The sequence below is a fragment of the Elephas maximus genome, chromosome 19, assembly GCF_024166365.1.
Source record: "Elephas maximus indicus isolate mEleMax1 chromosome 19, mEleMax1 primary haplotype, whole genome shotgun sequence".
Lineage (NCBI taxonomy): Eukaryota > Metazoa > Chordata > Mammalia > Proboscidea > Elephantidae > Elephas > Elephas maximus.
This window is the reverse complement of record NC_064837.1, coordinates 51,586,828-51,612,993: the sequence shown is the minus strand read 5'-3', so window position 1 is coordinate 51,612,993 and position 26,166 is coordinate 51,586,828. Positions and strand designations below refer to the sequence as shown.

The following is a 26,166-nucleotide window of genomic DNA, read 5'->3' as shown; positions in this document are numbered from 1 at the left end:
GCATCTATGGAAAAAGCTACAGCTAACAACATACTTGATGGTGAAAGAATGAATTTTTTCCCCTAAACAGAAACAAAGTAAGGCTGTCCACTCTCACCACTTCTACTCAGCATTACCCTGGTGATGGTTGCCAGTGCAATAAGACCAAAAAAAAAAGAGGCATCCAGATAGGAAAGGAAGAAGTAAAACTATTTTAATTTGCACAATTATCTATGTAGAAAATCCTATGGAACCTACTACAAAAAAGCTACTAGAACTCGTGTTAGCATGATTGCAGGATAAAAGAACAACATATTTCTATATACGAGCAACAAACAATTGGAAATTGCAATTATCTCAAATACTACAGAACATCACTGAAATCTCTAATAGAATTTGCCCAGGTCAGGCACAGAGGTCCCAAGCTGAGTCAGCCTCAGGTGCTTTCTTCCAATCACCCGTGCTGCCTCAGAGTTCATACTGCAATGATTTCTCCTCCTGCCTACATCCAGTTGCTCTTTATGGAAGGGTTGAGGCTGTGAGTGTTGATTAAATTGCCCAGGGAAACTTTGTAAAGCAGGCAAAGGAAGGCTCTTAACTCAGATGCCTGAGGAACAGCAACACTTAGGGCAGGCGGAGGAGGAGACAAAGAAGAAGAAGCCAAGGGGGCATGGTGGTCAAGGAAGTAGAGGTGAAGCGATATCACTGAGCTGGCCACTGGGGGCCAACGCATGGTAGTGCAGCCCCAGCCCAGCCACCCAGCAGATCCAAGGTCCTCCAGGCCCAAACCTGGTATACTGAATGCTGACGCGTGGATGTGCCCAAATCCCAATCCCAGGACCAGCCATGCAGGAACTCCCTCCCAGCCTCTGTGCGGAGGCCACAACATATCCTCTGGGAGCAATTCTTCCAGCCAGGACTGTCGCTTCCTACCACACCCCAGGCTCTTGGGTCTGAGTTGTGCCATAACGGCCCCACCGTCAACCCCTATCCGTTACCCTGGGGAGCAGAGGACGGGACAGCCTGGTGTCTCTCGCCCTCAAGGGATGAAGGAGGAGCTTCTGCAATAAAAGTTCTCTCTGAGGAGGGGACTGGGATGGGGCAACCTCCCCCAAGGAGTCACTCACTGTCCCTGGCAGAAGGTGATCTGAGCTTATGAATCACCAGATAGGCGATCACCTCAGATCAGGCCCGGAGTTCAGGATGGATGACACCAAGTGTGCAATTGAATGAAAAGCCTGGGGAAGAGAGGGCTTCAGAGTAGGAGAGGCTAGAAGGGGGGTGAGCAGGAGATCTGAGGCCTGGTCAGAGAGTGTAGAGAAAGGGGACACAGGGGCAGGAAGGGAGGGAGATGGGGAAGATTGATTTGGGTGGTAATAGAGGCCCCACACAGTATATAGGCTCCACATGGTACATGGGTGGTTCTCAGCGTCCAGCAGGGAAGTTAAGAGTTACTGTAGCCAGACCTGAGTTCAAGTCCTGACTTCAGCAATTATCAGCTGTGGGACTTTGGGTAAACGAACCTCTTCTAATTTTTTGTGTTGAATTAGAAAGAAAAAACACAAAAAGTGCTCAGTGCAATGCCTGGCCTATCGTAAGCGCTCAATAAATGGGACCTATTACTGTTTTTTAGCCTTAGCCCTTATGGAAGACAGTGATGGAGTAGGGAGAAAGAAAGTTTGAAAGTTGTGGCTCACCAGCTTCAAGTGATTTATCTGATGGCACCTCAGTGGACTTTTCCAGCTCCAGCTCCACTCTGATGGGCTGGGCAGCAGGGTCCTTGGCAGGCTCTGTAGAGGGCTCCACTGCCTTCTGGGAAGGAGCTTTGATCAAGTGCTCCAAGTTGGGCAGGTCCTTGCTGCTGGAGGCCATGACCAGGGAAGACGCGAAATTGATCAGGTCAGCCAGGCCAAGTTGAAAGTTGAAATAAAGGCAAAGGTGGCAAGTGGAGCCAAGTAGACATGGAGGATAGGGCTAGTGACGCTGGCAAGGGAGAGAAGAGAGGAGGGGCAGGATGGGAGAGAGGATGGCAAATGGGCTGAGGTAAGGGACAAGGAAGAAGGGGGGAAGCTTAGGGTGGAGTACCCAACCCTGGCTCCAGGATCCCTCAGATTGTTTCCCGTCCTGCAGCTCCCCCATTCTCACCTTCTTCTCCCTGCCAGGTGTCAATGGATTTTCCTGCTGTGGCAAGGAGTCAGTAGACATTATGGATACACAGTAAGAACCAGCCCCCATCACTGTAGGACCTCATCTCCCCACCCTCCAAAACTTCCAACATTACCCCCTGCTACTGCTGTCAAATTCCTCACGTACCCACTTCCTGAGCACTAGCTCTCAACATGAGCTGAAAGAACCCCTTGCATCAGTCCACCTGTAATTCTTGATAAAAATGAAGATTCCTGGGCCTCCCCCTTTGAGGGAGGGGAATGAGTAGGCAAGCTCTCCAGGAGCTCCCTAAACTCACTAAAGCTTGAGAATACCACTCTGGAATTCCTGGTGGGGACGGGGCAGCCAGGGGAACAGATAAGGTGAAGGACATCTTGCCAGCCTCTGTGCAAGGCAGAGGGCCTTGAGGGACCCAGATACCTCTGTCCCACTGAAGTCACCCCACCCACCCCACAGAGCCCTTTTACCCACTCTGTCTCCTTCTATCATAGGAGTAACTTACCCCAACACCAGTCTGAGTCCCAACTCGTACAAGAAGATGAGCTAGAGGTAACAGTGGATGGGGTCACCACTCATGGGGAGGTGGTAGGCCGAGGCAGGGTTTTTTGAGATCCATCTTCCCTAAATCCTGACCAACCCCTACCCTTGACAATTCTGGGACCCTGGCATCAGGCCAATGTGGGCACACTCACACACCCCCCACCTGCCCACACACTGCCTCCTACCCCAAGCAGAACTCTGCCGAAGGGGCAAGTGTGGGGGAAGAAGTGAGAAGTACCAGTGGGGTGGGGAGGAGCTCAGGGGCAGGGGCCTTTGGTTCTTGTTTCTTCAGCTTTCAGATGTACCCTTTCAGCTAGAAGCAGAACTGCTAGAATACGAGCCGTCGCCCCCATCCCCCAAAGTGGGCCCAGACATGGACCTAGACCCGTACCCGGACCTGGACCCAGAGCTGGAGGGAGACCTAGAGGTAAACTTGCCCAAGCCTGAGTCTGCGCTAGAAACAGAGCCCGAGTTGAAGGTGACCAACTTGAAGTCCTTCGATGAAGCCCCTGAGCAGCAGAGTATAGACGAAGCCCCTGAGCAGCAGAGTATAGAGCCCCTCTGCCCCGACGAGGAGCGGAACCTCAGCCCATGCAGCCTGAACTCCGTGCAGGAGGAGCAGATGTCCACCAGCTATCGCTCCATTTGCACACAGACCTCCAATCACCTCTTCTGGGCAGACAAGAACATCCAGGCTTCAGAACACAGCCCAACACCAGCAATAGGCCTGGAGCCCAGGAAAAACGTCACAAACATGCTGACCTCCAGCCGCGCAGGCCAGGAGAACGTCCCCAACGACACTCTGAGCTGCAGGGCCCAGGGAGCTTATTCAACCACAAGCTCCCAGACGCTGCTGACAAGCCCCTCCCTGTCCTCCTCCAGTCTCCCAGCAGCCATCGGCCTGGCTGACCTAATCAATTTTGCATCTTCCCTGGTCATGGCCTCCAGCAGCAAGGACCTGCCCAATTTGGAGCACTTGATCAAAGCTCCTTCCCAGAAGGCCGTGGAGCCCTCTACAGAGCCTGCCAAGGACCCTGCTGCCCAGCCCACCAGAGCGGAGCTGGAGCTGGAAAAGCCCGCAGAGGTGCCAACAGAGAAGCCATCAGAAAAACCAGCTGAAGCCGGCGAACCACAAAAAGTTTGGAATGAGGGAGACAAGAGCTTCCCTGGTGCTTGCCTGGGCTTCAACAATCTGGGAATCAAGAGGGCCACCATTGAAGGGGAAGTCAAGTTTCTCCAACCACCGACCTTGGCTCTACCCCCTCAGGGAGCCAGGAAAGAGTAAGTGAGGGCCTGTCCAGCAGCAGCCCTGAAGAGGGGGCTGTGCTAGTACCTGTGGGTCCTCCCCCATCCTCACACAGGGGTGGGGGTGGGGAACAGCGGAACGAGGGGCCAGGCAGGGCATGGGGAGGGCTGTGATGTCTCCACCTCAGTGACCTCATAAAGGCTGCTGGAAAGAAGGCTCCAGTGGACTGAAGTGCGGTGCCAAGGCCAGGGCTGGAGAAGGGCTGGGGACCATGGACGGCGAGCACTCCAGGGCCAGGGCAGGGAGCTGGGATCAAAATGGGAAGGGCCATTCTAGCATTAGGACGCCTCCTACCCAGGGGGTAGATGACCTCTCCCACATCAAAAATGCTTGCACTAGAGTCTGCTCAGGGGAGAGCCTGATGTCCCCAGCCCTGGGGCCCAGCCCTCTTCTGTCAAGGGAAGAGTGAGAGAATAGGGTTCTCCAGCACCCCTCACTTCCTGGTGATGAATGGGCACGGCAGAAAGCCAGCTGTCCATCAGCGCGGAACAGGAGGAGGCCCTCTGACCCCCAACACTCCCATCAAGAGGCTTCTGGGCTCTCCCCTCTCTCCCCACCCTCCCACCAGGGTCCAAGTGATGCTCTTTCTTTTGCATTGCAGCTCGGTGCCAGGAACCAAGAAAGGGAGTCCCTTATTGCTGAAAATCCATTTTAAGCTGTCATCCCCCTCTTCCCCCACAGAAATGACTAGACAAAACCAATAAAGCCTCCAGTGCTGGCCCCTGCTTAGATTTTTTTGTGCAAACGTGTCTGGACCAAGCAAGCACACCTGGCTGCGGTGCCCTGGTCTTGACTTTTTTTGGGAAGCCACTCCCATTTTTAGCTACCCAAGTCCCACTGTCCCTGACTCTGCCACGCCTGTTCCTTGCCATCTGTTTTGCTCCTGCTGGCTCCCATGGGTAGTTCCCCTTTCACGCCCACCTGCCCAGTCCTCTAAGCCAGGAGGAAAGACTTATGACCAGCCAATGGGGAGGCCCCGGGGCGCTGTCTGAGGCATCCGTTCCTAAGACAACTGAAATGGGAACTTCTGCTTGGCCTGAAACCAGGGACCTGTCAGGTTACCTGAGGAGGGGGCCTCCTGGGGGTGGGTCTGGGCTGCTGTGAAGGGGGTTTTTCCTGCTTCTCTCCACAGGGGAGGCCTGGGTGTGGGGAAGGGATGGTGTCCAGGTGCTTGAGGGAGAAAGGAAGTGAGGCTGCAGTACTGGCCCGCCAGGGGGCCACAGCTTAGATCTGGAGGTACCCCAAAATGTAGGAGAGTGCTTACGTGTAATGGTGCACATCCATGTGCAGCCCAGACTCACATATCTGTACACAAACAGGCACACATACACACACAGCCCATCAGCTAACCAGTGGGTCACACATTCAGGTACCTACACAAACACATCCACACACACACACACACACACAGGAACCGTGCACACAACACACATAAACATACATGCCTGTGTACAAAACAAGCACACAAATGCACAAGGTTCGGCCTCGGAGGCACAGAGGATGGACCCTGCTTCCAGCAGAGGAGAGGTGGAGGCATGGGGTTGGACTCCGGTGCTGAGAGGGAAATCTGTGAGAAAGAGAAGGGGAAGCAGCACAGCGGCTTCTTGACTCACTGCCCAGTCTGGGCCTTGGTTGCCCTGTCAAGTGAAAGCTCAGGCTTGTAGAACTTCAAGGGCCTGCCCAGGCTTGGGAGGGGCTGAGGAGGGCGGTGTGGAGGGCCTGGGAGAGTGGGATTAGGAAGGAGTGAGTGGTAACAAATGGGCCAGGCCAGAAGGAGAAGGGGGCAGGAGGGTGGAGGAGGAGGTCAGACAGCAAGGGGCCGAGCAGGAGATGCAGAAGTATCTGGGGAGGGGCTGGGCCAGAAGCACCCTCAGGCTGCTGGGATGCATCCCTTCTGTGGTATTTTTAAAATCTGGTTTGTGAATTTGCATTGTTTGGGGAAGGAGACCCTCCCCTCCTAGGGGACCTGGGGTAGGGGGCCCTAGCCTGACCTTGGGCTGGACCTACCCTCGTCCCCGCTAGTTGGGGGACTCAGGGGCTGCTTCTCTCTCTGGACCTCTGCCATCAGGACTCAAGGGTGCCTTAAGGGAGGCAAGAACTCGAAGGAAGGAAGCAGCAGGTGTCCCCAGCAGGGTTGGGTGGGCCTGGAGTGAGTGAGAGAGTGCATGCCCAGAGAAAAAATGCTAACCCCCAAGGCACAGCTTGGGGCTGCAGCCCAGGGCCCTGGAGCAGCCTAAGAGCCTGTGACTCTGCCTTTCAGGCAGCAGTGGGCAGAAGACCAAGACAGCCCCATTAGCACAGAGCAAGTGCAGGTGACAGAGCTGGGGAGGGTCCTTGCCCCTCACCTGCGGGGGAGGTGGCACTGCCCCAGCTCTGCCTCCAGAGTTCCCTGGGGTTGACGACTGTGAGCTCAACCTGGGTCGGGGATCTTGGATACTCCTAGAGTCTAAGCAGGGAGAGTGGGCTGGCTCCCTCTGCCTTGTCTTCTCCCCACTCCCAAGGCCTCCACAGAAGCCTCGAAGACTGCTCTCACGAGATCCAGAGGAGGAGCAGGTGGACAGAGAGCAGAAGGGGAGGCTGCAGCTGGCGATGGAGCTAGCAGCAGTGGCCATGGCCACGGGGTTTGAGCGGCCCAGGCCAGGGGCAAGGAAGTTTAAGGGCCTTGTGGCTACCTATCCAGTACAGCCATACCCAAGCATGAGGTCTCAGAGATGAGGGCAGGGACTGGAGGCCAGACTTGGAACACTGGGTTGGGGATGAGACCTGCCTGGCCTTGGCATCTGTCTGCAGCAGGTGCAAAGGCCTTTTCAACCTCTTCCTTCCAGGCAGCTTGACAGACAAGAACCTGCTGCCCCTGACACCCAGACAGCTGGCAGATGAGGGCCTAAGGGCTGGAAAAATAGGGAGTGCTCAGGACAGCATTAAAAGAGGTTGCCTGGCTGGGTTCACTGCAGGAAGCAGGTGATTAGTCTACTAGATTCTAACCTTCCCTCCATGCCAGTCATCTACAGCCCCATAGCCTAGTGGTGTGTGTGTGCAACTGTTCTGGATGGATTGGTGAATGGGTGAATGAAGGTTTTGGTTGGGCAGATGAATGGATGAACAGAATTGAAGGGAGTAAGGAAGAGGGAGAGAGGAAGGAAGGGTGGAAGAAAATAATCTGAGTCCTCTCCAGGGATCTGGGACTCTGAGGGTAGGAACAGAAGGAGTTACTGCCCAAATGCCCCCCAAAGATTATGTCCCGATATTGGCAGAGGCCGCTCAAATCAGGATCATTTTATTCATCACCAATTGTCAGTGCCGTCTACGTGCAGAGCACTGTAACTTGGGCGCCAGGCTGAGGGTCCAAATCCCATCATAGCCCCTTAAAGGTGGTGTAACCTTGGACATGAGTTAAATTGAGGACTGAATGGATGATTGACAAGCACCAGCACAGCAGCCATAGTTGTTCTTTGTATTAAAAATACACCCAGTAGGTGGGTCCTACCTCAGCTAGAGTAGGCGGATCTCAGGATTCCTGTATGTGAGGCTCGCCTTGCTGCCTGCTCCCTTCCTTGCCCTCAGCCTTCCAGGATGTCTTCAGATTGCTCAGCTCCAGCCCAGCAGGCACTGTGGACATGTGCAGCATGAAAGCTGCCCATGAAGGCTGCCTTGCGCAGTGTGGGCATCCAGCTGAGCCCAGAGAAGATGTGTTAGGCTCTTCAGCAGGCAGATTTGGATGGTCAGTGCCTCATCCCCACCCACTTGTGGTCTCCCACCTCCAGCCCTGAAGAACGCCTCGCTTGCCCACAAAATCCCTGGCCTGATCCTGTTTTAAAGTTCCCTCTTCCAGGAAACCCTCCCAGATTAACACACCTATCCCACCTAACACACCTTCTGCAGAGTGTTTACTCTCATCCAGACTTGAGGCTCTCCCAGGGCAAGGGCTCGTTCTCCCCCATTCAAACTGGGGTCTCCCCCTTGGCGTGATTCTCTAACTCCTGGAATGCCAGCATCTTGCCAGCAAGTCCCTAAAGCGTATGGAAGACAGGACTTCTGCAGGGGAGGCACCACGGCACTCTCTCTCCCCAGGTGATGGCACCGTGAGCTTCAAGGACTTCCTGGGTGTCCTCACTGACAATCACCGCTTCGCACAGTGCGTGGGTGAGGGACCAGACTGATGACACAGTGCGGGGCCTGGCCCGGGGGAGGTCGTTCCTTACCGCCTTCTCATGCTTTCTGTCCCCAGCCCGAGTGAGGAACAGCCAGATCCATGACCCCCAGGGCCTGCAGACGCTGTTGTTTGAGATGCTGCTCAAACTGCTGGACCAGGGCTCTGTGCCCTCCAAGTCGGTGCAGGAGGTGATGACGTGGGCTGACGACGACCACTTTCAGGGCCGGGGATGCAGGGAGCAGATCCTGCCCCAGAGACAGAAGCCCTGGGCCCCAATTCGCCCCAGGCCAGTGACAAGTGGCTTCCGGTCTTGCTTTGGGTTTCCCTTCTTGTGACATGGAGAAGGCTGGGCTGGGCGCCGTCTGAGGCGGCTGCACCTCCTTCCTCCTTCAAGCTATTACTCCAAGAAGAAGGCTCTGCAGCTGAACCCAGGCTGGACGGGCCAGTCCTGCGGCCACGCCCGCTCCCCGTACGCCCCCGCGGGCCTCGCTTTCTACTGCCCGGCCGCGCGTCAGCGGCTTCTCCAGTGCCCAGCTCGCGCGCTCGCTGCACAGGCTGCACAAAGCTGGTGCGCGGAGAGGGCAGGAGGCGTGGGGCGAGGCCTGCGGGAGGGGGGCACTCCCAATCACGTCTAACCCTCCATCCACGCCTCCGGCTTCTCCCCGGCGCCCCACCCCAGGTGCGCGCAGCCCCTACTCTCAGATACCGAACCTGGCCCTGCGGACGGAATCTGAACGCAGGACCAGGACCCGAGCACCCCGTCCGGAGGTCCGACTTCCCAAACCATACCAGCCCAGAGGCCCCAAGCGCGGGGCCTGCAAAAGGCAGCTCAGCCTAAGTGAGAGCGGGGAGGAGGCGGGGCCGGCAGGGTGGGCGGGCCATGCAGATGAGGGGCGGGGCAAGCAAGGAGTGGAGCGTGGCGGGAACAGGGGCGGGGCGGGAGGCGTGGCAGGGAGACGCGACGGGAGAACGCGGGCCGGACCTGCGGGTATCGACGCTAGGAGGAGGGATGGGGCATGATACTAGGGAGAAGAGGGGCAGGCTAGGAGTGGGAGCAGAAGCCGAAGAAATGGAGACAGGGACAGAGGGAGAATAAGCCAAGGGTGAGGGCTTGACTATAAGGTAGAGGCTAGGGCATAGGGAAAGGGAGAGGTACGCAGACTGGAGGCAGGACTGGAGGAGAGGGGGCGGGGCCTCAGAAAGGCGGACTTGGGTGGGGCTCATCGAAGAAGTTAAGAGTCCTCGTGGCGCAGTGGTTAAAGCGTTTGACTGCGAACCGAAAGGTCAGCGGCTGGAATGCACCAGCCGCTCTCCAGGAGAAAGATGTACCAGTCGGCTTCCTTAAAAAACTCGATGGGGCAGCTCTCCTCTGACCTACAGGGTTGCTATGAGTCGGAATCTACTCAACAGCAGTGGGAACTGATGGCATCTCTCACCGGAGCTGCCCTCTGGACCTCCGCACATCCCCCTCCTCCCTCCCACAGGGTTCGTAGACCAGTCGCTAGAGTGTATGCGCCACTTGAAGCTGCCTCCCTCTCCGCCAACCCTAGTGCAGAAGCAGCCGTCCTCCCCTTCGCCGGCCTGTTTGCAGAGACCTGCAGTGAAGAGCCTGTACAAGTAAAGCGTTTACCGAGCAAAACGAGGCTGCGCCTTGGGGGCAGGCACTGGGCCGACGCGCATCTTTTGCAAACATCTTTATTAATCTCGTATAAAAATAAGGTCCACGGAGACTCCCCGGGGCTGGGGAGTTGGTGGGGAGGGACGAGGCTGCACTTTATAAGTTATAGGCCAGGCTCCCGCTAGGGCTAAGTATGGCTTTTGGGGAGAGGGGGTGCTGCAAGCAGCATTTGCGGAGAGAGGCCCCGATGCTGCCCCCTGTGGCAAGAGAGAGAAGTGCCGGTCCATGGTGGGGGACAGCGGAGGAGGGGGCTGCCCGGCCCAGCCGAGCTGAGGACCACCTTTCTTGAGTTCCGGCCTACACCCCTTGCAGAATCCATCTGAGGGGATAGCAGCTACAGCGAGAGGTCAGAGGTGACCTGCAGGGGGGGACCCGGAGGGCGCCGGCGAGCACTGCGGCGGCCTGTGTCTGCGCGGATGTAGGGCTGGTTCCGCAGATCTGGCAGCCAAGAGGAGACACATACACCCTTCAGGAGACTGCCCAGGGCTGGGAGCTCCACTCCTGAGCACAGGCCTCACCCTTCTAGGAACCCAGGTTGTTTGCATGTGGGAGGGGGCACTGCTTGTTTGCGAAACCTCGCTCTAACACATCCCAGCCATGCACAGGTCCATTGCCCCCAAAGGCTCCCAGGGCTGGGGGCAGCCACTGGGTCAGACACTAGGCCCTCTGGGTACCTGGGGAGCTAGAGAGGGATCTCCTCTCCCAGGCTGGCCTCACAGAGGAGCCGGGATGTCCGCTTGCCGGTGCGGGCCGTAAAGGGCACCGTCTTGAGCACTGAGGGTTGGGGGGAAGGTGGGAAGGTGGGAGAGGTAGAGAGAGGAAAAAAGAAAAAAGACAGAAAAAGTGGCAAAAGGCAGTGAGGCAGCCAGACCCCCCGAGGGAGACAGATGGAAGACAGACAGCACAGGACAGACTGAGGACAGGACAGAGGCCCAGCAGAGCCCTCACCTGTGATGATGTCTTCGATGGCCCCATCGCGGTCACTCTCGTAGATGAGCGGCTCCTTCTGCTGCTTCCGTTTCAGCTCCGAGATGAGGTCCATCTGCTGCCGCCGGGCCTTGGGCGGCGACTGAGGGGTACAGAGCTCCAGCTGAAGATCCCCTGCCCTATCCAGCCCTAGAGCATCTGCCTGGTCCTCCACAGCAAGGGCAGCTGGCTTGAGCAGAGGGCACCCATTTCCATCCCAGGCTCCTGGGGCACCACCCTCGCCTTGGGCAGGGTCTGTCCATACAGTGATGACTTGGAGAAGACTAGAGGACAATGAGGATACCAAGCATCCCTGCATCCCAGCAGAGGCTTAGAGGCTGCTGCCTACCTTGGGTCCTGAGGGCTCCCCTCTGTCCAGGGCATCGGTGCCTGCCTCCTGGGCAACTGCTTCTTTCTTCCACTGTTCCACCTCCTGTTCAGCTTTCTGAGGAGCAGAAGGGAGTCTCCATGAGGGAAGCCCTTCCTATTTCCCCATCCTCCCCCCAAGAAAGAAGCACCCATGTGGAGAGGCTTTAATGTCCCACAGGGGTCCCAGCCCACCCACCAGATACACGTACCTTGTATGCCTTGATGAAGCGGCTAAAGAGGGAAAAGAACATGGAGGGGGATGTGGTCTTGGGATTCTCCCCGAAGTACTCCACCACGGACTCGTAGGCCTCCTGTGGGCACAGCCCATCAGCTCCACCAGCACAGACTCCTTGGAGCCTGACCCCTGCTTGGTACCTCTCCCCAAGATACTGGCCACTTCACCTCTGCTCCCCCAGACCAAGAGGAGCTTCATCCCCCCATGATGTCCCAGCTGGGGCCACACCCTCCAGGGCTTGGCTACACACCCCACCCAGATCCCAGTACCTCTGTATCCCCCCCACCTCAGCTTCCCCAGCCCCAGTACCTGAGCTGTCTTGCAGTCTGCCAGCAGTTTGTCCATGGTGGGTGTGTTGGCCCTCAGGAACTCCTTGAGCACCATGCAGTCGTCCTGCCGCATAAACTCCCGCTGTGTCAACTCCAGACCTCGCTGCAGGGAGCGCACGTCCCCCAAAACGCTGTCCAGGGATACTGGGTGCAGTGTAGCAGTACAGGGGCAGAGAGTCAGAGAGGCAGCACTCCCACCCCAACCGTAGACATCCTGCAGTCCCCTCGCCATTCCCCAACGGAGCCAAGCCCAGTGGCCCCAGGCTGAGCCGCCCATCCCCTCACCCAGAGACCTGAGAATCCCATACCTGTGCCTGCCTTGTCCAGGAAGTGCAGGTCGCTGTGGAAGCCTGTGAGCTGGGGGTACTTCTCAGCGATGACCTTTACCAGGTAGTGCAGCAGTGTCTGCTTGCGATCAGTTGACTTCATCTCCAATAGCTGCATAAGGGCCTGTCATAAGCTACTGGCCACCAGCCAGCCCCCATCCCCCAAGCCAGGGGTCCCTCCTTGCCCCGCTCACCGCATCCAGACTCTGGAGCCGGAAGCCATAGGCTGCTCCACGCTTGCTGCTGTTCATGTAGTTGCCGAAGGCCAGAACAATCTAGAGGGGCAGGAGACAGCTCAGCGGGGTGCTGGGGCTGAGGGTACCCCCTTAAGTGTAAATAGCACAAGGAGAAAAGGTGGCAGAAACGCCCCACACTCTGCCCCGCTCGACTCCTGCATGGGCCCCTCAGGTCCATGACACGTATACACGTGTGTGTGGATGTCTGACATGTGTGCACGGTTGGCAGCATGGTGCTTTGCCACTCCTACCCCACACTGTGTTGCTGACACCCCTCCTAGGCTGTGGGGTCACCTAACAGCTTTTTCTAATAGTTCCTTGACACTCCAGGGGGCAGGTGTGGTTGGGGCTCCCTAATCACAGAGCTATTCGCTGGGGACGGGACGGGGCGGGGAGGCTGAGCCCTCAGGCAGGGTCTTCAACGTGCAATTAGAGACATGGCATTACAGCTCTGTCCTTCTGAGGTGCCATCAGGGGCATGTAAGCAGGAAGTGGGCATCTCATCTTTCTTGCATCCTCGGTGTGCAGGGAAGGGTCTGGCCTCACTCTCATACCACCCAGAGCAGGCAGGGACTCATGCGTGGGGTCCACCTCCAGGACCCTGGGCCTGGCCTCTCACCTCTAGGATCTGGCGGAGTTTGTCTGAGGACTTGATGGACATTGAGGCTGCAATGATGGCATTCAGTTGCTGGGTGTGGGGAGGGAAGGCAAGGTGAGTTGGGGGGAATGGCCCCATCGGGAGGCTTAAGCACTCCCAGACTCACCTTGGAGCCCAGGCTGGGGCTGCCTCCTCCCCACCCCCACCCCCACCCCAGACCATGCGCTGTCCCCTGCCTGCTGTCCCCCTGCCCAATGTCCCCCTGCCTGCACCGGCATGAGCATCTGGGCAGTGTCCGAGAAGTTGCCCAGGAAGGTGAGCGTGGCCATGCGCTCAGGCAGGCGTGGGATTCGACTGAAGCGCAGCATGAAGCGGTCCTCATCTGACAGCTCCTCCATGGGCCGCTGCTCCCGCTCAAAGCGGGCGATGAGGCTGCGCTCATATTCCGTGGGCAGGAAGCGGGTCAGCAGCTCCAGGAAGTCCAGGCCAAGGGCGTGCAGGTCATACCTGTATGTGTAGTGGGGGTGTCACTCCACACCCACCCACCGGAGAGAAGGGCCGTCTCCACCCTTGACTGAATAAATGAACTTCAATATTTGCCATATGCTGACAGCTTCAGGGAACAAGGGAAAGTGGATGCTAGGAAGCCTGGAGTCCCTGTTATATCACAGTGGCAGGTGCCCAGCTGTAAATGCCTGGGCCTGAGTACCCACAGCTGGGCAAGGAGACAGAGAGGGAGTGGGGACATCTCGGCCTGGGCAGTTACTCATTGTGTGGCCTCAGTTTTTTAAATGGGACACTGTTCCCCACTCTTTCCCCTGACCAGGGCTGGTGTGAGGCCTGATTGACTCTGTCCAGTGTTTGGGGCTCTTTTACTAGGACTCGCCTGATGACCCTGGCCCAGCAGAAGGCCTGGACTGCCCACCAGTCCGGTGCTAGGGTACTCACATTTCAATGGCCTGGCAGATGCGGTCAGCCCCCAAGTTCCCTTTGCGCAGGGTGATGGCCAGGTTCTTGGCCCGGTTGGCCTCAATGAGTATTGCCTTGGTAGAGGCCTTCTGGGATGCCTTGCCCTTGAGGGCGCTGAGGTCCAGGCTGGGGCCTTGGGACTTAGTCTTGAAGTGCTCCTCGAAGTCACTCATGTCTAGCTCCTGAGGGACCAGAGAGAGGAGGTGGGGCTGGGCGAGGCAAGGCCTGGTACACTCCCGACTGAGGAATGTGCTCAGTGCTAGAACCATCTACCTGGCACCGACCAGGCCACCAGGCAAGAAATAGACCAATAACCCAGCCTGACCATGGGCCATGATAGGAGGTACAGGGAAGCACAGGGGGTTGTGGGTACATCAAGGAGGAAGAGGAGCACCCAAGCCAGGTAACCCAGATCCCAGGCCATTAAAGCTGAAAGAAGAGCTGGCATTTGCCAGGGGTAAATGGTGGAAAGGCAAGGGGGTGGAGGAGATGACCACCCCCAATGCCAGCATGATTGGAGTGAGTGCCCTCCCTTGCTGGTGCCCACACTGGAGCAAGACAGGGCCACACGCACCTGCAGCACCTTCTCATCATTGAGCTCTGTGAAGACGGTGCCCGTGATCTGATTGGGTTTCAGGGCCACCCAGTTTAAAAGCGGCATTCGGAACTTGGTCTGGATGGGTTTCTTGGCCTTCACTCCTGGGGCAGGGAGGGAGAGGTGAGCATGGAGAGGGGAGGAGGATCTAGAGGGAACCTGGGCTTAGCAAGGCCTGACAGGGCAGGCAGGAAGTATCAGGAGGCTATTCGAGGGAGGGTCCTGGAGGACACTGAGGCTGGGCTCCGCTCCCTCCCTCTCCCCAGCCCCGGCCCGTGGGTGGGGGTGAACTCACCTGGGCCCATCTCCTGGCCGGGCCCTCCAAAGCCATCAGACAGGCCTCCTGGGGGCGGTGGGGGCGGTGGCGGCATAGACCCATCAGTGCCCGGAGGTGGAGGTGGGGGCGGTGGGGGGGGCGGCGGTGGGGGCTGCAGGTCTCCTGGCAGCGGTGGCGCGGGTGGGAGGTCTGCGCTGCCCGGGAGTGGCGGGGCCGCTGGGGGCGCCGGGGGCGGGGATTCCTCTTGGGGAGCGGAGCCTGGAAGCAGGGGTGGGAGCGCTGCTCCTGGAGCAGGCTCTGCTGCAGGTGGAAAAGGGGGTTGGAGGGGGCCTGTCAATTTCTTACCCAGGCGGTCTTATCTCCGCCTCCCCGCCGCACGCATGCACACTGGGCCCATTCTCACCACCGCACACACCTGAGCGGTGCCCACAATTCAAGCTTCCCTCTCCAACCCTCAGTGCCGCAGACGTTTCCAAGCTCTCCCTCCCGACCTGGCCCCGAGTCTGAAGCTCCTGCACACCTGGACTGGGGGAGCCGGTGGACACTCCCGGAGTCGGAGTAAGGGCATCACCGCTGCTTGGAGTTGCCACAGTGACCGGGAGGATCTCGATGGAGACAGCGTCCCCGGGCCCCCGCAGGATGCGGATTAACCCCTTCTCCTCCAGCTCCTCCACCTTCAGCTCTAGGGCCGAGGGCCGCGCTGAGGTGCGGGGAGGCACTTTCTCAGGCTCTGGGGGATGCCTGGAGGCGCCCACGGTAGTAGACTCGTTGTAGCGCTCCTGTAAGTTCCAAGGGAAGGGTCATTGCCCACCTGCAGACCCCTGGCCCAGATCACCATCCCCCTCCCGGGGTGGAGGAGGATGTCAGCTTAGCAGTCCCAACTGTTGTGTTCCTGGGAGCCCACCTGGCTCAGCCCAGCCCAGCCCCCAGCCTTACCCGCAGGGTCTCCAGCTCCTTGCGGGCCTGGCTTAGCTGCTTTTCCAGCTCGGCGATCTTGGCCATGGATTCGTTCTCTGCGTCCCGAAGCCTCTCTGTCAGCTGTGGCAGCAGTACATTTGGTGAGCTCCCACCCACAGCGGGGCACTGGTGCCGCCAGCGAGGGGGTGGCACCAGGCATGCCTGCCTGGAGGGCTGGGGGTGGCTTCTGGATGCTCTCAGCCCAGGGTACTGTGGGTGGCCCAAGCCTGGCACTTGAACTCAAGTAGGTAGGGCACTGAGATTACTGAAGTTCTCTCAAGAGGGAGGTGGGCAGTGAGGAGACTGAGCTGGGAGGGGACCCAAGGACCCAGTTTCACCCAAGCCAGGGCCTTAGGTCTGCATACTGGGAGAGCAGGGGGGCTGCCTTTCTCATAGGTCCAGCCCAGTGTAGAAAAGCTCAATGAACACTCATTGAGAACGGCACCCAAAGGCTTCAGGATCTGGACTTGGGACAAATGCGCCAGGTCAACAGCCACCCGTAATTCACACCTAGAGCCAGTATCTGAGCTGGGTGTGGGGCCTGTGAGCCTACTATGTGCTAGTGGGTGCAGGCTGCTCTCACCATCGCCACCTGTTCCTGCATCTCCTCCATATGTTCCAGCACTGCGTTCTTGGTCTCCGTGTCCTCCAGCAGCGAGCCCACATCAAAGACATTGTCCAGGTATGCCTGAATCTGCACCTGCAGCTTGTCACTCTCCGTCAGCCGCAGCCTCTGTCCCCAGGTGGAACAAGCAAGGTGAGGACTGGTGTGTGGGGGGGGGGACAGTCCTTCTAGTCCCCCCACAAGGACCCAGAGGAAGGGGCCTGAGCCCTAGCTTGCTTTTTTTGTTGTTGTTAATTGAGATACACTTCACATACTGTAACATTCACCATTTTAAAGTATACAATTTAACAAGCACCACAGCCTCCACCGAACTAAGTCCAGCACAACTAGATGGTGCCCGGCTACCACCACCGACTGCTCTGACAGGGATCACAACAGAGGATGCCGGACAGAGCTGGAGAAAAATGTAGAACAAAATTCTAACTTAAAAAAAAAAAGAAAGAAAGACCAGACAGAGACTGAAGAAACCCCGAGAGTATGGCCCCCTGTCTCCCTTTTAACTCAGTACTGAAGTCACTCCTGAGGTTCACCCTTCAGCTAAAGATTAGACAGGTCCATAAAACAAAATCAGACTAAATGGGCACACCAGCCCAGGCGCAAGGACAAGGAGGCAGGAGGCGGGGGACAGGAAAGCTGGTAACGAGGAACCTGGAGTCCAGAAGGGGAGAGTGTTGACATGTCATGGGGGTGGCAACCAATGTCGCAAAACAGTACATGTATTGTTTAATGAGAAACTAATTTGCTCTGTAAAACCCTCATCTAAAATACAATTTAAAATTCTTTAAATAAAATATATAATTCAGTGGTTTTTAGTGGATTCACAAGGTTGTGCAACCACGACCACTATCTAATATCTGATCATTTCATCATCCGTCCCCATTAGCATTCCCCATTCCTCTCTCTCCCCCAGCCCTAGGCAACCACTAATCTACTTTCTGTCTCAAGGAGTTGCCTATTCTGGAAATGTCATATAAAATGAATTATCTAATATGTGGCCTGTTGTGTCTGGCTTCTTTCATTTAGCATCATGTTTTCAAGGTTCATCCATGTTGTAGTCTCTTCATTCCTTTTTATGGCTGAATAATATCTCTTTGTGTGGATATACAATTCTAGTCTGCTTTTCACCTTTTGTTCATCTTGGCTTTCAAAAATCCAGTCCCCAAACCCCAGCTCCTCCAGGAAGCTTCCCAAAGGAATCAGGGAAGAAGCTGCAGCTTCTCTGCTCTGGCTGCGCCAGGACGCATCAAGCTCCTCTGCATACTTTTCCTGGGCAAAGCTCTCACCTGGGGCCTGGGCCTGGCTAGGTGATCTGGCTCCCACTTTGGCCCAGTATCTCGTCACTCCCCATTATGTGCTGGCATCAGAGCACCTGTCTGAGGCTGGTGCTCCCACAGTCAGACCCAGCAACCCCTAGAGCCTGATCCAGTGCCCACAAAAACCGCTCCATGGACTAGGTACCTACTATGTGCCCAGTACTGTTCTACACATTTAGAGTTGTTATTATCTCTGTTATTCTCCTATTTTACAGACGACAACACTGGGTTTCAGAGCTAGGAAGAAGCCTATCCAAGATCACATGGCCAGGAAGTGGCAGAGCCAGGATTTGAACCAAGGTCTGCCTGACCCCAATACTCATGCTGCTAACCACTCAGCCATGCTCTGCTGTGGGTGAGTGGTTAAGGCTTGGGGCATGTGGGGCTCACCTCCAAGTACAGGTCTAGACCCAGGTGGGTGAACTCATATTGCAAGAAGACACGGAAGTTCATATTCTCCACTGAGTGTACCACAATGTTGATGAATTGCATGCAGGCCACCTGGGGGCAGGGACATGAGCAGGTATATGATCTTCTGGGTGGGGGTGCTCAGGGCCTTCCATCCCCCATTATCTCCCAAATCTCCCTCCTTCTCCCCCAGCCTGCTCCCTCTCTGCCATCCACCCGCCCCACCCCCCCACGCTGACCACTCAGTCCTCACACTTTGTAGGGGCAGGGCCCAGACCCCAGATACCTAGGCCCCTAGCTGTCCCCTGCTTCCCAGAGTGGCCCTGGCCAGGCCTAAGCCTGCTGTGTCACTGAGCTCACCAAGAAGTCGATGCTGCTGTCCTCATTCCGGAAATATTCCATCAGCTTCTCAAAGCGGTGCTGCTCCCCACACACCTGAGTGGAGGGGAATGGTGTCACTGATGGCCTGGGCAGCCTAGCCCCAGAGGCAAACCTGGCCTCCCCCACCCCAGTCCGCATTGTCACAGGGCAGGATCTAGGAGAGAGCTCCTGTGTTCACCAACAGACTGCAGCTACCTAGCGTCCTCATTGCCCGAAAACCTTCCTTGTATTAGAGACAAGCCTGAGAAATTGGTCTCTATGGTACTACTCAGGAGGAGGTCCAGACCTGGATCATTCCTTTGGTCCACAGGTGGAGGTGAGAGATTAGTTCTACAAGGAAATCTATGCAAATTGTATGCAAATGAATCCCACCCCCTACCCAATAACTGCAGGTACACCCTCTCCTGTTGGCAGGCTGTCACCAACCCCCCAGGAGCTCTGAAGTTCCTCTTTCTAGCACAGCTGGCCACCTGCCAGGTTAGCCTCTGCTTTCCCAAATACTGTTGCCAAACCCAGGTGCCCCACCAGCCATGGGATCCAAGGTCCAAGGCAAGTGGGCCCTACAGAACTCAATCACAGGGCTCAGCCTTCTATTTCTTCTCTACATTCCCTCCTACTGTTCCCCCTCACTTACTCCACTCTGGTGACACTGGTGTCCTGACACACACCCACCTCAGGGCCTTTGCATCTGCCTGAAGCGCTCTCACTCCAGATGCCACTGCACCAAGTCCCTTACTTCCTTCACAGCTTTGCTCAACCTTCACCTCAAGGAGACCCTTCCTGACCACCCTGCAAACAGTCACCCTCCCCCATAATGTCTTTGCTCTTACCCTACACAATTTTCTTTCCCACAGCACTGATCATTTCCTAACACACTATGCGTTATTTGTTATATTGTTATTATCCATCTCCCTCGCTTTGTTTCTTTGTTCCTTTCGTTCACCAGTGTAACCCAAGTGCTCACTCTTGTGCCTGAGGCACAGTAGGTACTTCGGGAAATATTCATTAAATAAATGAATGGATGAATATTTCCCAGCATATGCATCATATGTCTTGCATTTACTTCTCGTGAACCTGTTACCCAGCGTCAGCAACTTCAGATGTATGTGTGAATCATGTCAGCTGGCTGTGGCAAAGCTGAGGGTCAGAGGTTCAGCAGATCCAGGAGTTAACCCTGTGGCCCCAGACAGTGTAACTATGTGATTCTGCACCTTCTCTTCAAAACTTCCCCCTGCTCCCCAAATGCCCACCTGACGTCCCTGGCTTCCCCCAACAGAGGCAACAATTGTTAGCAATGGGACTCCAAGCCCACCACAGGGGCAGGTGCATATTGGGCCATGGGGGAGGAGATTTCCAGTACCTCCTTGAAGTTGTCAAAGGCCGCAAGAATGATGTCATGTCCCCCCCGCACCAGGCACACGGCTGCCAGCAGCTCCAGCACCAGAGCCTTGGTTCTGGGGAGAGAAGGTTGTCCCTTGAAAACAGTCAGGCTCTGCAGCAAAGGTGGGCACAGGGCTGGCAAGGACAGGGGAGCTGATAGTGAGCTCCTCAGCAAGAGCAGGGGAGCCAGGCTTGAGAGAGAAGAGAGGAGCCAATGATGAGGGTAGAATGAATCTGGGCAGTAGTCCTGAGAACTGGGGGACAGAGTGGGCAAAGGGTTAAATAGGAGGAGGGTCTAGAAGTGAAGAAAGGAGGGGTGTGGACGTTACCTGGGGTTCTTGTTGTTGAGGCTCAGAGCAATCTCGTTGACACAGGCGGGATGGTTCATGACAAGGCTGAAGCCGGACTGGGGAGAGAAGAGAGGTCAGCTCCTCCGGGCAGACCCCCAGGACTGCCAGGACCCTCTGCCCAGCACCTTCAGCACAGACAGTGCCACGCTATTCTGGCCTTTAACTGCCCTCAGGCTTGGAAATTCCTTTCTATCCAATCACACCCTCTTCTGCTATAGCCAAAGCCTGGCTCTGTCCCTCTTTTTAAATCCCTTTGTCTTTTCTGAAGCATCCTGGACATAGTGAATCCTCAAAGGCCGGCTAAGTGAGGGAGGGCCCACTTCACCAATTCACTCCTCCAAACTAAATAGCCACAGGCTGCTGTCTGCTGCCACCTCACTCTCCAGCCCTTCTTGGTGTGTGTGTCTAAGTCCCCAAATGAGGCACACCCACATCCCTGGCCACAACCAGGGGTGCTCAAGGAGGACTGACAAGGAGGCAGCAAAAATCTGGGACTCTCCTCAAGACTTGTCAACCTCAAGACACTGAGCTAACAGCCCAGACCTCTAGGGCTCCCCAGTGGGCGATGGGGTGAAGGAACAGTTGGTCCTAGAACCCCAGCAGCCTGGGCAACTCCTAGTAAGCACAGGCCTGGTTCCTGGGCCCCCCAGTCCCCGTGCCCACCAGCGCACCTGGTAGTTCATGATGGCACGCAAGCACATGATGCAGACATGAACGTCATCCTTCTGGCTGACGATACGGGAATGCCGCAGAGCTTTCTTGCTGTGGGCTGAGGTCAGCCTGAGTGGGGTGGAGGAGAGGCAGCCAGGGTCAGAGTCCGGAACCCCCACTTCCCATTCCACTGTTCACTCAGACGGACTCTGGAACCCTAGGCCACTACATCCTGTCCACCCAACAAAAGAGACCATCTGAGGGCAGGTGGGGTTCCTCAGTCCCTAGACCTGGGGGGAGGAGAAGAGAGGAGTCAGGGAAGTAAAGACCATTAACAGCAATATGGCATTAAAAAGGGTTGCCCTGTGGTTGGGGTGGAGAGGCTATGGAGTGAAAAGACAGCCATAGCTTGGAAACAGCCATGGAAGGGTTGACCACAAGGTGGCGCTCATGGCTACTTGGGATTATCTTCCATCTTGAGAGCCAGAGTCTCAATTCAGACTACATTGGTTCAAATCCCAGCTCCGCCACTTACTAGATAAATTCCTTTATCTTTCTGGGCCTCAGTTTCCTTATTTGTAAAGTGGAAGTGGTAATAGCTATAACTTCTTGATAGGGTTTTTTGGGACTATAAGATGAATAAATATATTAAATTCTCAAAACAGTGCCTGGCACATAGCAAGTACTATATGAGCATGTGTAATTGTTATTTGCCAAAACATGTGTGACGTTTTCACTGTAGAACAGCCCATTGTGACTTCCGCATGTTGGGTCCTTGTCACAATTCTGTCATATTTCCAACAATACTGAGAGGCCCTGCCACCACCTAGTTGAGTCTCCCATCTTCCTGTCACATTCCAAGCCTTTGTCCATGCTGTTCCTTCTGCCTAGAATGCCATTCCCTGTCCCCATCACTGCCTGTAAAGTCTCTATTCATCTGCAAGACAGAGTTCCAGTGTCACCTCTTCTGGGACACCTTCCTGATGCCCTAGGCAGTGGCCACCTCTGTTCTCAGAGCTCCCAGTCACACCTCTGTGACAGCCTGTCACACTGAATTCTCCCCCACTAGACTGTGGGTCCCCTATCACAGGCTAGTCTGGCTCCTGAACACCCACCACAGCACCTGATACGCAGTAAGTGCTAAAAAATGTTTGTTGAATGAATGAATGGATGAGTACATTGTGAGTGTTTGGAGCCTAATGTGAAGGTGGTCACCTAGACCCAAAGTGGGAAGGGAGGAAGCTGAGGGTCCACACCATACTCCAGGGCCGATACTCCAGGGCCGTCTCCTGCGCAGAGTTGGGTGGGGTGTCCTATCCACAGTAGCTGAACCCAGGACATCAATCATTGGCCTCACCCAACCCCCCACCATCCCAGGGAGCCAGCCAGACATGCACCTGCCACCAGGGGGCTACATACCGGGGAGAAGGGGGGCATCTGGAGGCCACATGGGAGAAAACAGGGGGTTAGATGGGTACAGAAACCCCGTCCTAATCCCAGGCCCAACCAGATTTCCAGCCCCTAGGTGGCCACCCCAATGGCTTCTTAACACACCTGTGAGCCAAGCCCTGTTTGTGGCCCCAACCCTGCTCCCAGTGCCTGGCTACCCCTTCCACCACCCCAGGGGTGCCAGGTGGGCTGGCAAGATGCAGGGATGTAGGGGTGAATTCTCCATTCTCCCACCGCCCACCATGGGGTACACATACTTGACGGTCAGATGGCGACTCTTAGGCTGTGGTGGGCAAGATGAGGGGGGACCCTTGATGAGATCCTCCACTGACTGCTCCAGGGGCTTGCTCTTCTCCGTGTTGGGTGCCCCGTTATCTGTGCTCTCCATGTCATGCCTGCAGGGGATGATGCAGTGGGGTTAGAGGCCAACGCTGTAGGGGTACTTAAGAGAGGGGTGGAGGAAATTGAGGGAAAAGAGACAGGCCTGGGGAGAGGCTGGAGTAGGGAGGAGGCTGTGTTCTTGGCAGTGGGCTGGGCATAGCCATGGGGTAGGGGGACTGTGGAGCATAGGAAGGGTGGAACAGAAGAGTGCACCAATGGGATGTCCCCCAGGTCCCAGGTGGCACCCCAGGCTATGTTCCTCCCTGTCTAGGGCAGGTCTTCAGGAAAGGGATCAAAGGGATCGTTCAGGGCCAAGCACAGGGTTCCAGGCTGGGCTGGGGCTGTGCTGTCTGGAGCTGGCCAGAGGAGTGGTCAAGGCACAGGGAAGCGTGAGGCTATGAGGCACGGCGTGGGGGCATGGGGGTGAACACGGGAGCACTTACGTGACGGAGCACTGAGCAAAGGCCAAGTACTCAAGCAGTACATCCAGGCCACGGTTTTCCTCGTTGAGGAACTCCTGCACCCACCTACAGGACACAGGGCTCCCTGAGTCCCAGCCAGGAAGGAGGGCTTGCCCAGACTGGGCAGGTAATGGGCGTGCAAGGGCCCCAGGGTGCCCCTCCCCCAGGGAGACACCACAAGCCCTGGCTCAGAAGGCCCAGGATACTAGGGGCTCAGGCAAGAACCACGGCTCAAGCATGGCTGAGATGAGGGCCAGAGGTGGGGCAGTGGAGGAGGTGGGGCCGCAGTCCCGACACCCACCCCAAAACAGAGGGTCCACAGGCACAGCCCTGTACAGGGAGAGGAGGAAGGGAAAGCCCAGGGCTTCCTGGAGATAGAGCTCTCCTGGGGCACCAGAGAGGGGATGTGAGCCCCTCACTCACCCAATGTGATTTGTCCTCAGGGAGATCTCCAGCTCCCGCAGCACCTGTGTGGACTCCTGAACTCGCCTCTTAAACTGGGGGTGAAGAACAGGGCAGCCTGGTGGGGGTAGCCCAAGCCTCTCACAGGCCCACCAAGCCCTGAGGTGGCACCCAGCAGCAGCCACCCCCACACAACCACACTGGCACCCGTGGCCTTTCACGCACAGCCTTCCCCACCACCTCCACACACCCGCCCAGCAGAACAAGCACTCACAGGCTACACATACTCCCCCATACACAGAACACGGGGTGCACAGCACACATCCGTGTTTGGATACAGGGCACACACACACATCTCTCTACTCGGATACACAGGGTACACATACACATCCATACTTAGATACGCGGGGCACGCACACACACATCCATGCTCGGACACACATGGCACACACACACACCCATACTCGGACACACATGGCACGCACACACACACACACATTCATAGTCAGACACACACAGCACGTACACAAACACATCCATGCTCAGACATGCACGGCACGCACACACACACACCTATACTCGGATACACAGGGCACATACACACACACAACCATGCTCAGACACATATGACACGTACACACACACACATACTCACACACACCAGACACACACACACATACACACATTCATACTCAGACGTACAGCGCACAAAGACATACATATCTCCATACAAGCACACAGAGTGTACACATACACATCCATACATGGACATCTTGAGCACACATGCACATATACATTCCTATACAAGCAATCCAGATATATACACACATGGGGAATACACACCCACATTCATACATGGACATCCTGTGTGTACACACATACACACACACACAGGTACCCTGAGTATATACGCACAGGGTACACACACACCCATGCCTGGCCATGATACATGGGGTACACACACACAGAACACATGTGTGGACATGTTGTCAGGCGGGATCAGTCCCTGGAGAAGGATATCATGCTTGGCAGAGTACAGGGTCAGCGGAAAAGAGGAAGACCCTCAACGCAGTGGATTGACACAGTGGCTGCAACAATGAGCTCAAGCATAACAACGATTGTAAGGATGGCGCAGGACTGGGCAGTGTTTCGCTCTGTTGTGCAGAGGGTCGCTATGAGTCAGAACCAACTTGACGGGACCTAACAACAAGTGCTGATGGGCTAACCCCAGGAGCACTAATGTGGGGGGCTTCAGGCATGGACAGCGCCCAGGAGCACTAATGTGGGGACTTCAGGCATGGACAGCGCCCAGGAGCACTAATGTGGGGGGCTTCAGACATGGACAGCTCCCAGGAGCACTAATAGAGGGGCTTCATACACACTCTGGTATATACATATATATAAAGTTATACACAAACACATTCACATCCATACACAAACACAAAAATATACACAGAGTACACAAACGAATCCATGCATGGACATACAACGTGCACACCTGCACACACATGAGTACACAGAAGTGTACCCACATATGCACATACAGGACACTCAGAGGAATCAGTAAAACCCCACGTCTAGGGCACTCTCCATCCCCTAGAAATACACACATACCCATACCTGTCCCCACACAGGCCCAGAGAACAGTGTACATTTATACGCAGTCACTCCAGCTGCCCACAGCTTGGGAGGTGCAGGGGAAAAGGGACAGAGAAAAAAGGGGAGACATATACCCCCAAGTTGGGCATCCAATCGGCTGCCACCTTCCGGCTGACCACACCAGTATCCAGGTAGCTCTTCAGCTTCTGGATGTAGGCTGCAGGGGGGTTCTTGACTTGAAATCGCTCCTGGGGAGAGGGAATGGGGTGTACAGGGAACTGGCAGAGCTACCCTAGCCCTCGTCCCAATGCCCCATTCTCAGCCCTGACCCGGCTCCCAGGCTGTCTTAAGACCCCTTTGAACTACCAAAGGCACAAGTCCAAGCAGTCCACCAGACCACTTTAAGCTCCCCCATCCTGGGCCTAGCCTTCACTCCCCACTTGGGCCTCACAGGCCATACGCTAGCACAGCCCTGGGGTGGGGCCTGGAGAGGTGGGTTCTGCCATGGATACCTCTGGAGGTGGAGGGCACTCAGACTGGCCACTAGGTGGCATCCTCCCAGTCCCCTGCCCTCCCTGGACCACACCCCAGCTCAGGCCTTGGGGGACAGGAAGGAAAAATGCCCTGGAGGGGACGGTATGGAAGGGGTCATTGAGGGCCAGCCCCCTCCACTACCCCTAGCCCAGCTTCTTGGCAAGCTGAGGGCTCCTTCCACAGGACTCCATCCCAGCTGTCCTGCTCACCTGGGTTCCTGTGTTGTTAGCTACCTGTGTGTGTGTGCTCATTTGTGTTCAGCAAAGCAACTCCTGGCTCCCCCAGCCCACCCCCAGCTCAGGCAGCCTCTCAGATAAGGGGCAGGGACTACAGCAGAGGCTCCCAACCAGAGGGGCACCTGTCCTTCCCCACTTAGATCCCTCAGATGCTCCAGCCTTCCCCCTAACCTCCTACTTCTCCCAGGCTTTTAAGCCCTCAACCTCTGAGATGCCGAGCCCCCTACTATAGGCCCAAGGCCTCTGGAGTCAGCTCCCCAACCTCTTTCCACACCCAGCCCTTAACCCCAGACTGCTGCCTGGCCAGCTCAGCCATC

The 26,166-nt window shown here is 56.3% G+C and overlaps 2 protein-coding genes across 4 annotated transcripts in view; one reads left to right on the top strand and one right to left on the bottom strand.

The window, feature by feature from the left end:
* The first annotated feature begins 1,094 nt into the window (after window positions 1–1,094).
* SPATA32 (spermatogenesis associated 32) lies at window positions 1,095–4,793 on the top strand. Of its 2 annotated transcripts, XM_049859014.1 has the most exons (5): window positions 1,095–1,121; window positions 2,142–2,196; window positions 2,637–2,694; window positions 2,978–3,966; window positions 4,593–4,793. In XM_049859014.1, exons 2-5 carry the CDS (start codon window positions 2,186–2,188, stop codon window positions 4,693–4,695), a joined length of 1,161 nt encoding a protein of 386 aa, XP_049714971.1. In that variant the 5' UTR covers window positions 1,095–1,121; window positions 2,142–2,185; the 3' UTR covers window positions 4,696–4,793. The 2 variants fall into 2 exon arrangements, with proteins under 2 accessions (XP_049714971.1, XP_049714973.1); XM_049859016.1 differs by having other exon boundaries at window positions 1,100–2,196; window positions 2,999–3,966.
* A 5,017-nt stretch (window positions 4,794–9,810) lies between these two features.
* The window catches only part of FMNL1 (formin like 1), a 28,968-nt gene continuing 12,612 nt past the window's right edge, over window positions 9,811–26,166 (bottom strand). For both annotated transcript variants that reach the window (XM_049859010.1, XM_049859011.1), the window contains exons 3-26: window positions 25,214–25,327; window positions 23,502–23,575; window positions 23,061–23,144; window positions 22,494–22,631; window positions 20,808–20,916; window positions 20,116–20,192; window positions 19,767–19,860; window positions 18,386–18,460; window positions 18,008–18,118; window positions 16,263–16,412; window positions 15,659–15,760; window positions 15,243–15,501; window positions 14,741–15,022; window positions 14,425–14,549; window positions 13,830–14,032; window positions 13,154–13,388; window positions 12,903–12,971; window positions 12,242–12,322; window positions 12,030–12,159; window positions 11,702–11,865; window positions 11,367–11,468; window positions 11,138–11,233; window positions 10,771–10,891; window positions 9,811–10,260 (exon numbers count right to left, since the gene is read on the bottom strand). In XM_049859010.1, coding sequence (XP_049714967.1) covers window positions 10,157–10,260; window positions 10,771–10,891; window positions 11,138–11,233; window positions 11,367–11,468; window positions 11,702–11,865; window positions 12,030–12,159; window positions 12,242–12,322; window positions 12,903–12,971; window positions 13,154–13,388; window positions 13,830–14,032; window positions 14,425–14,549; window positions 14,741–15,022; window positions 15,243–15,501; window positions 15,659–15,760; window positions 16,263–16,412; window positions 18,008–18,118; window positions 18,386–18,460; window positions 19,767–19,860; window positions 20,116–20,192; window positions 20,808–20,916; window positions 22,494–22,631; window positions 23,061–23,144; window positions 23,502–23,575; window positions 25,214–25,327 — 3,099 coding nt within the window. In that variant the 3' untranslated portion in view covers window positions 9,811–10,156. The remainder of the gene's footprint in view (window positions 10,261–10,770; window positions 10,892–11,137; window positions 11,234–11,366; window positions 11,469–11,701; window positions 11,866–12,029; window positions 12,160–12,241; window positions 12,323–12,902; window positions 12,972–13,153; window positions 13,389–13,829; window positions 14,033–14,424; window positions 14,550–14,740; window positions 15,023–15,242; window positions 15,502–15,658; window positions 15,761–16,262; window positions 16,413–18,007; window positions 18,119–18,385; window positions 18,461–19,766; window positions 19,861–20,115; window positions 20,193–20,807; window positions 20,917–22,493; window positions 22,632–23,060; window positions 23,145–23,501; window positions 23,576–25,213; window positions 25,328–26,166) is intronic.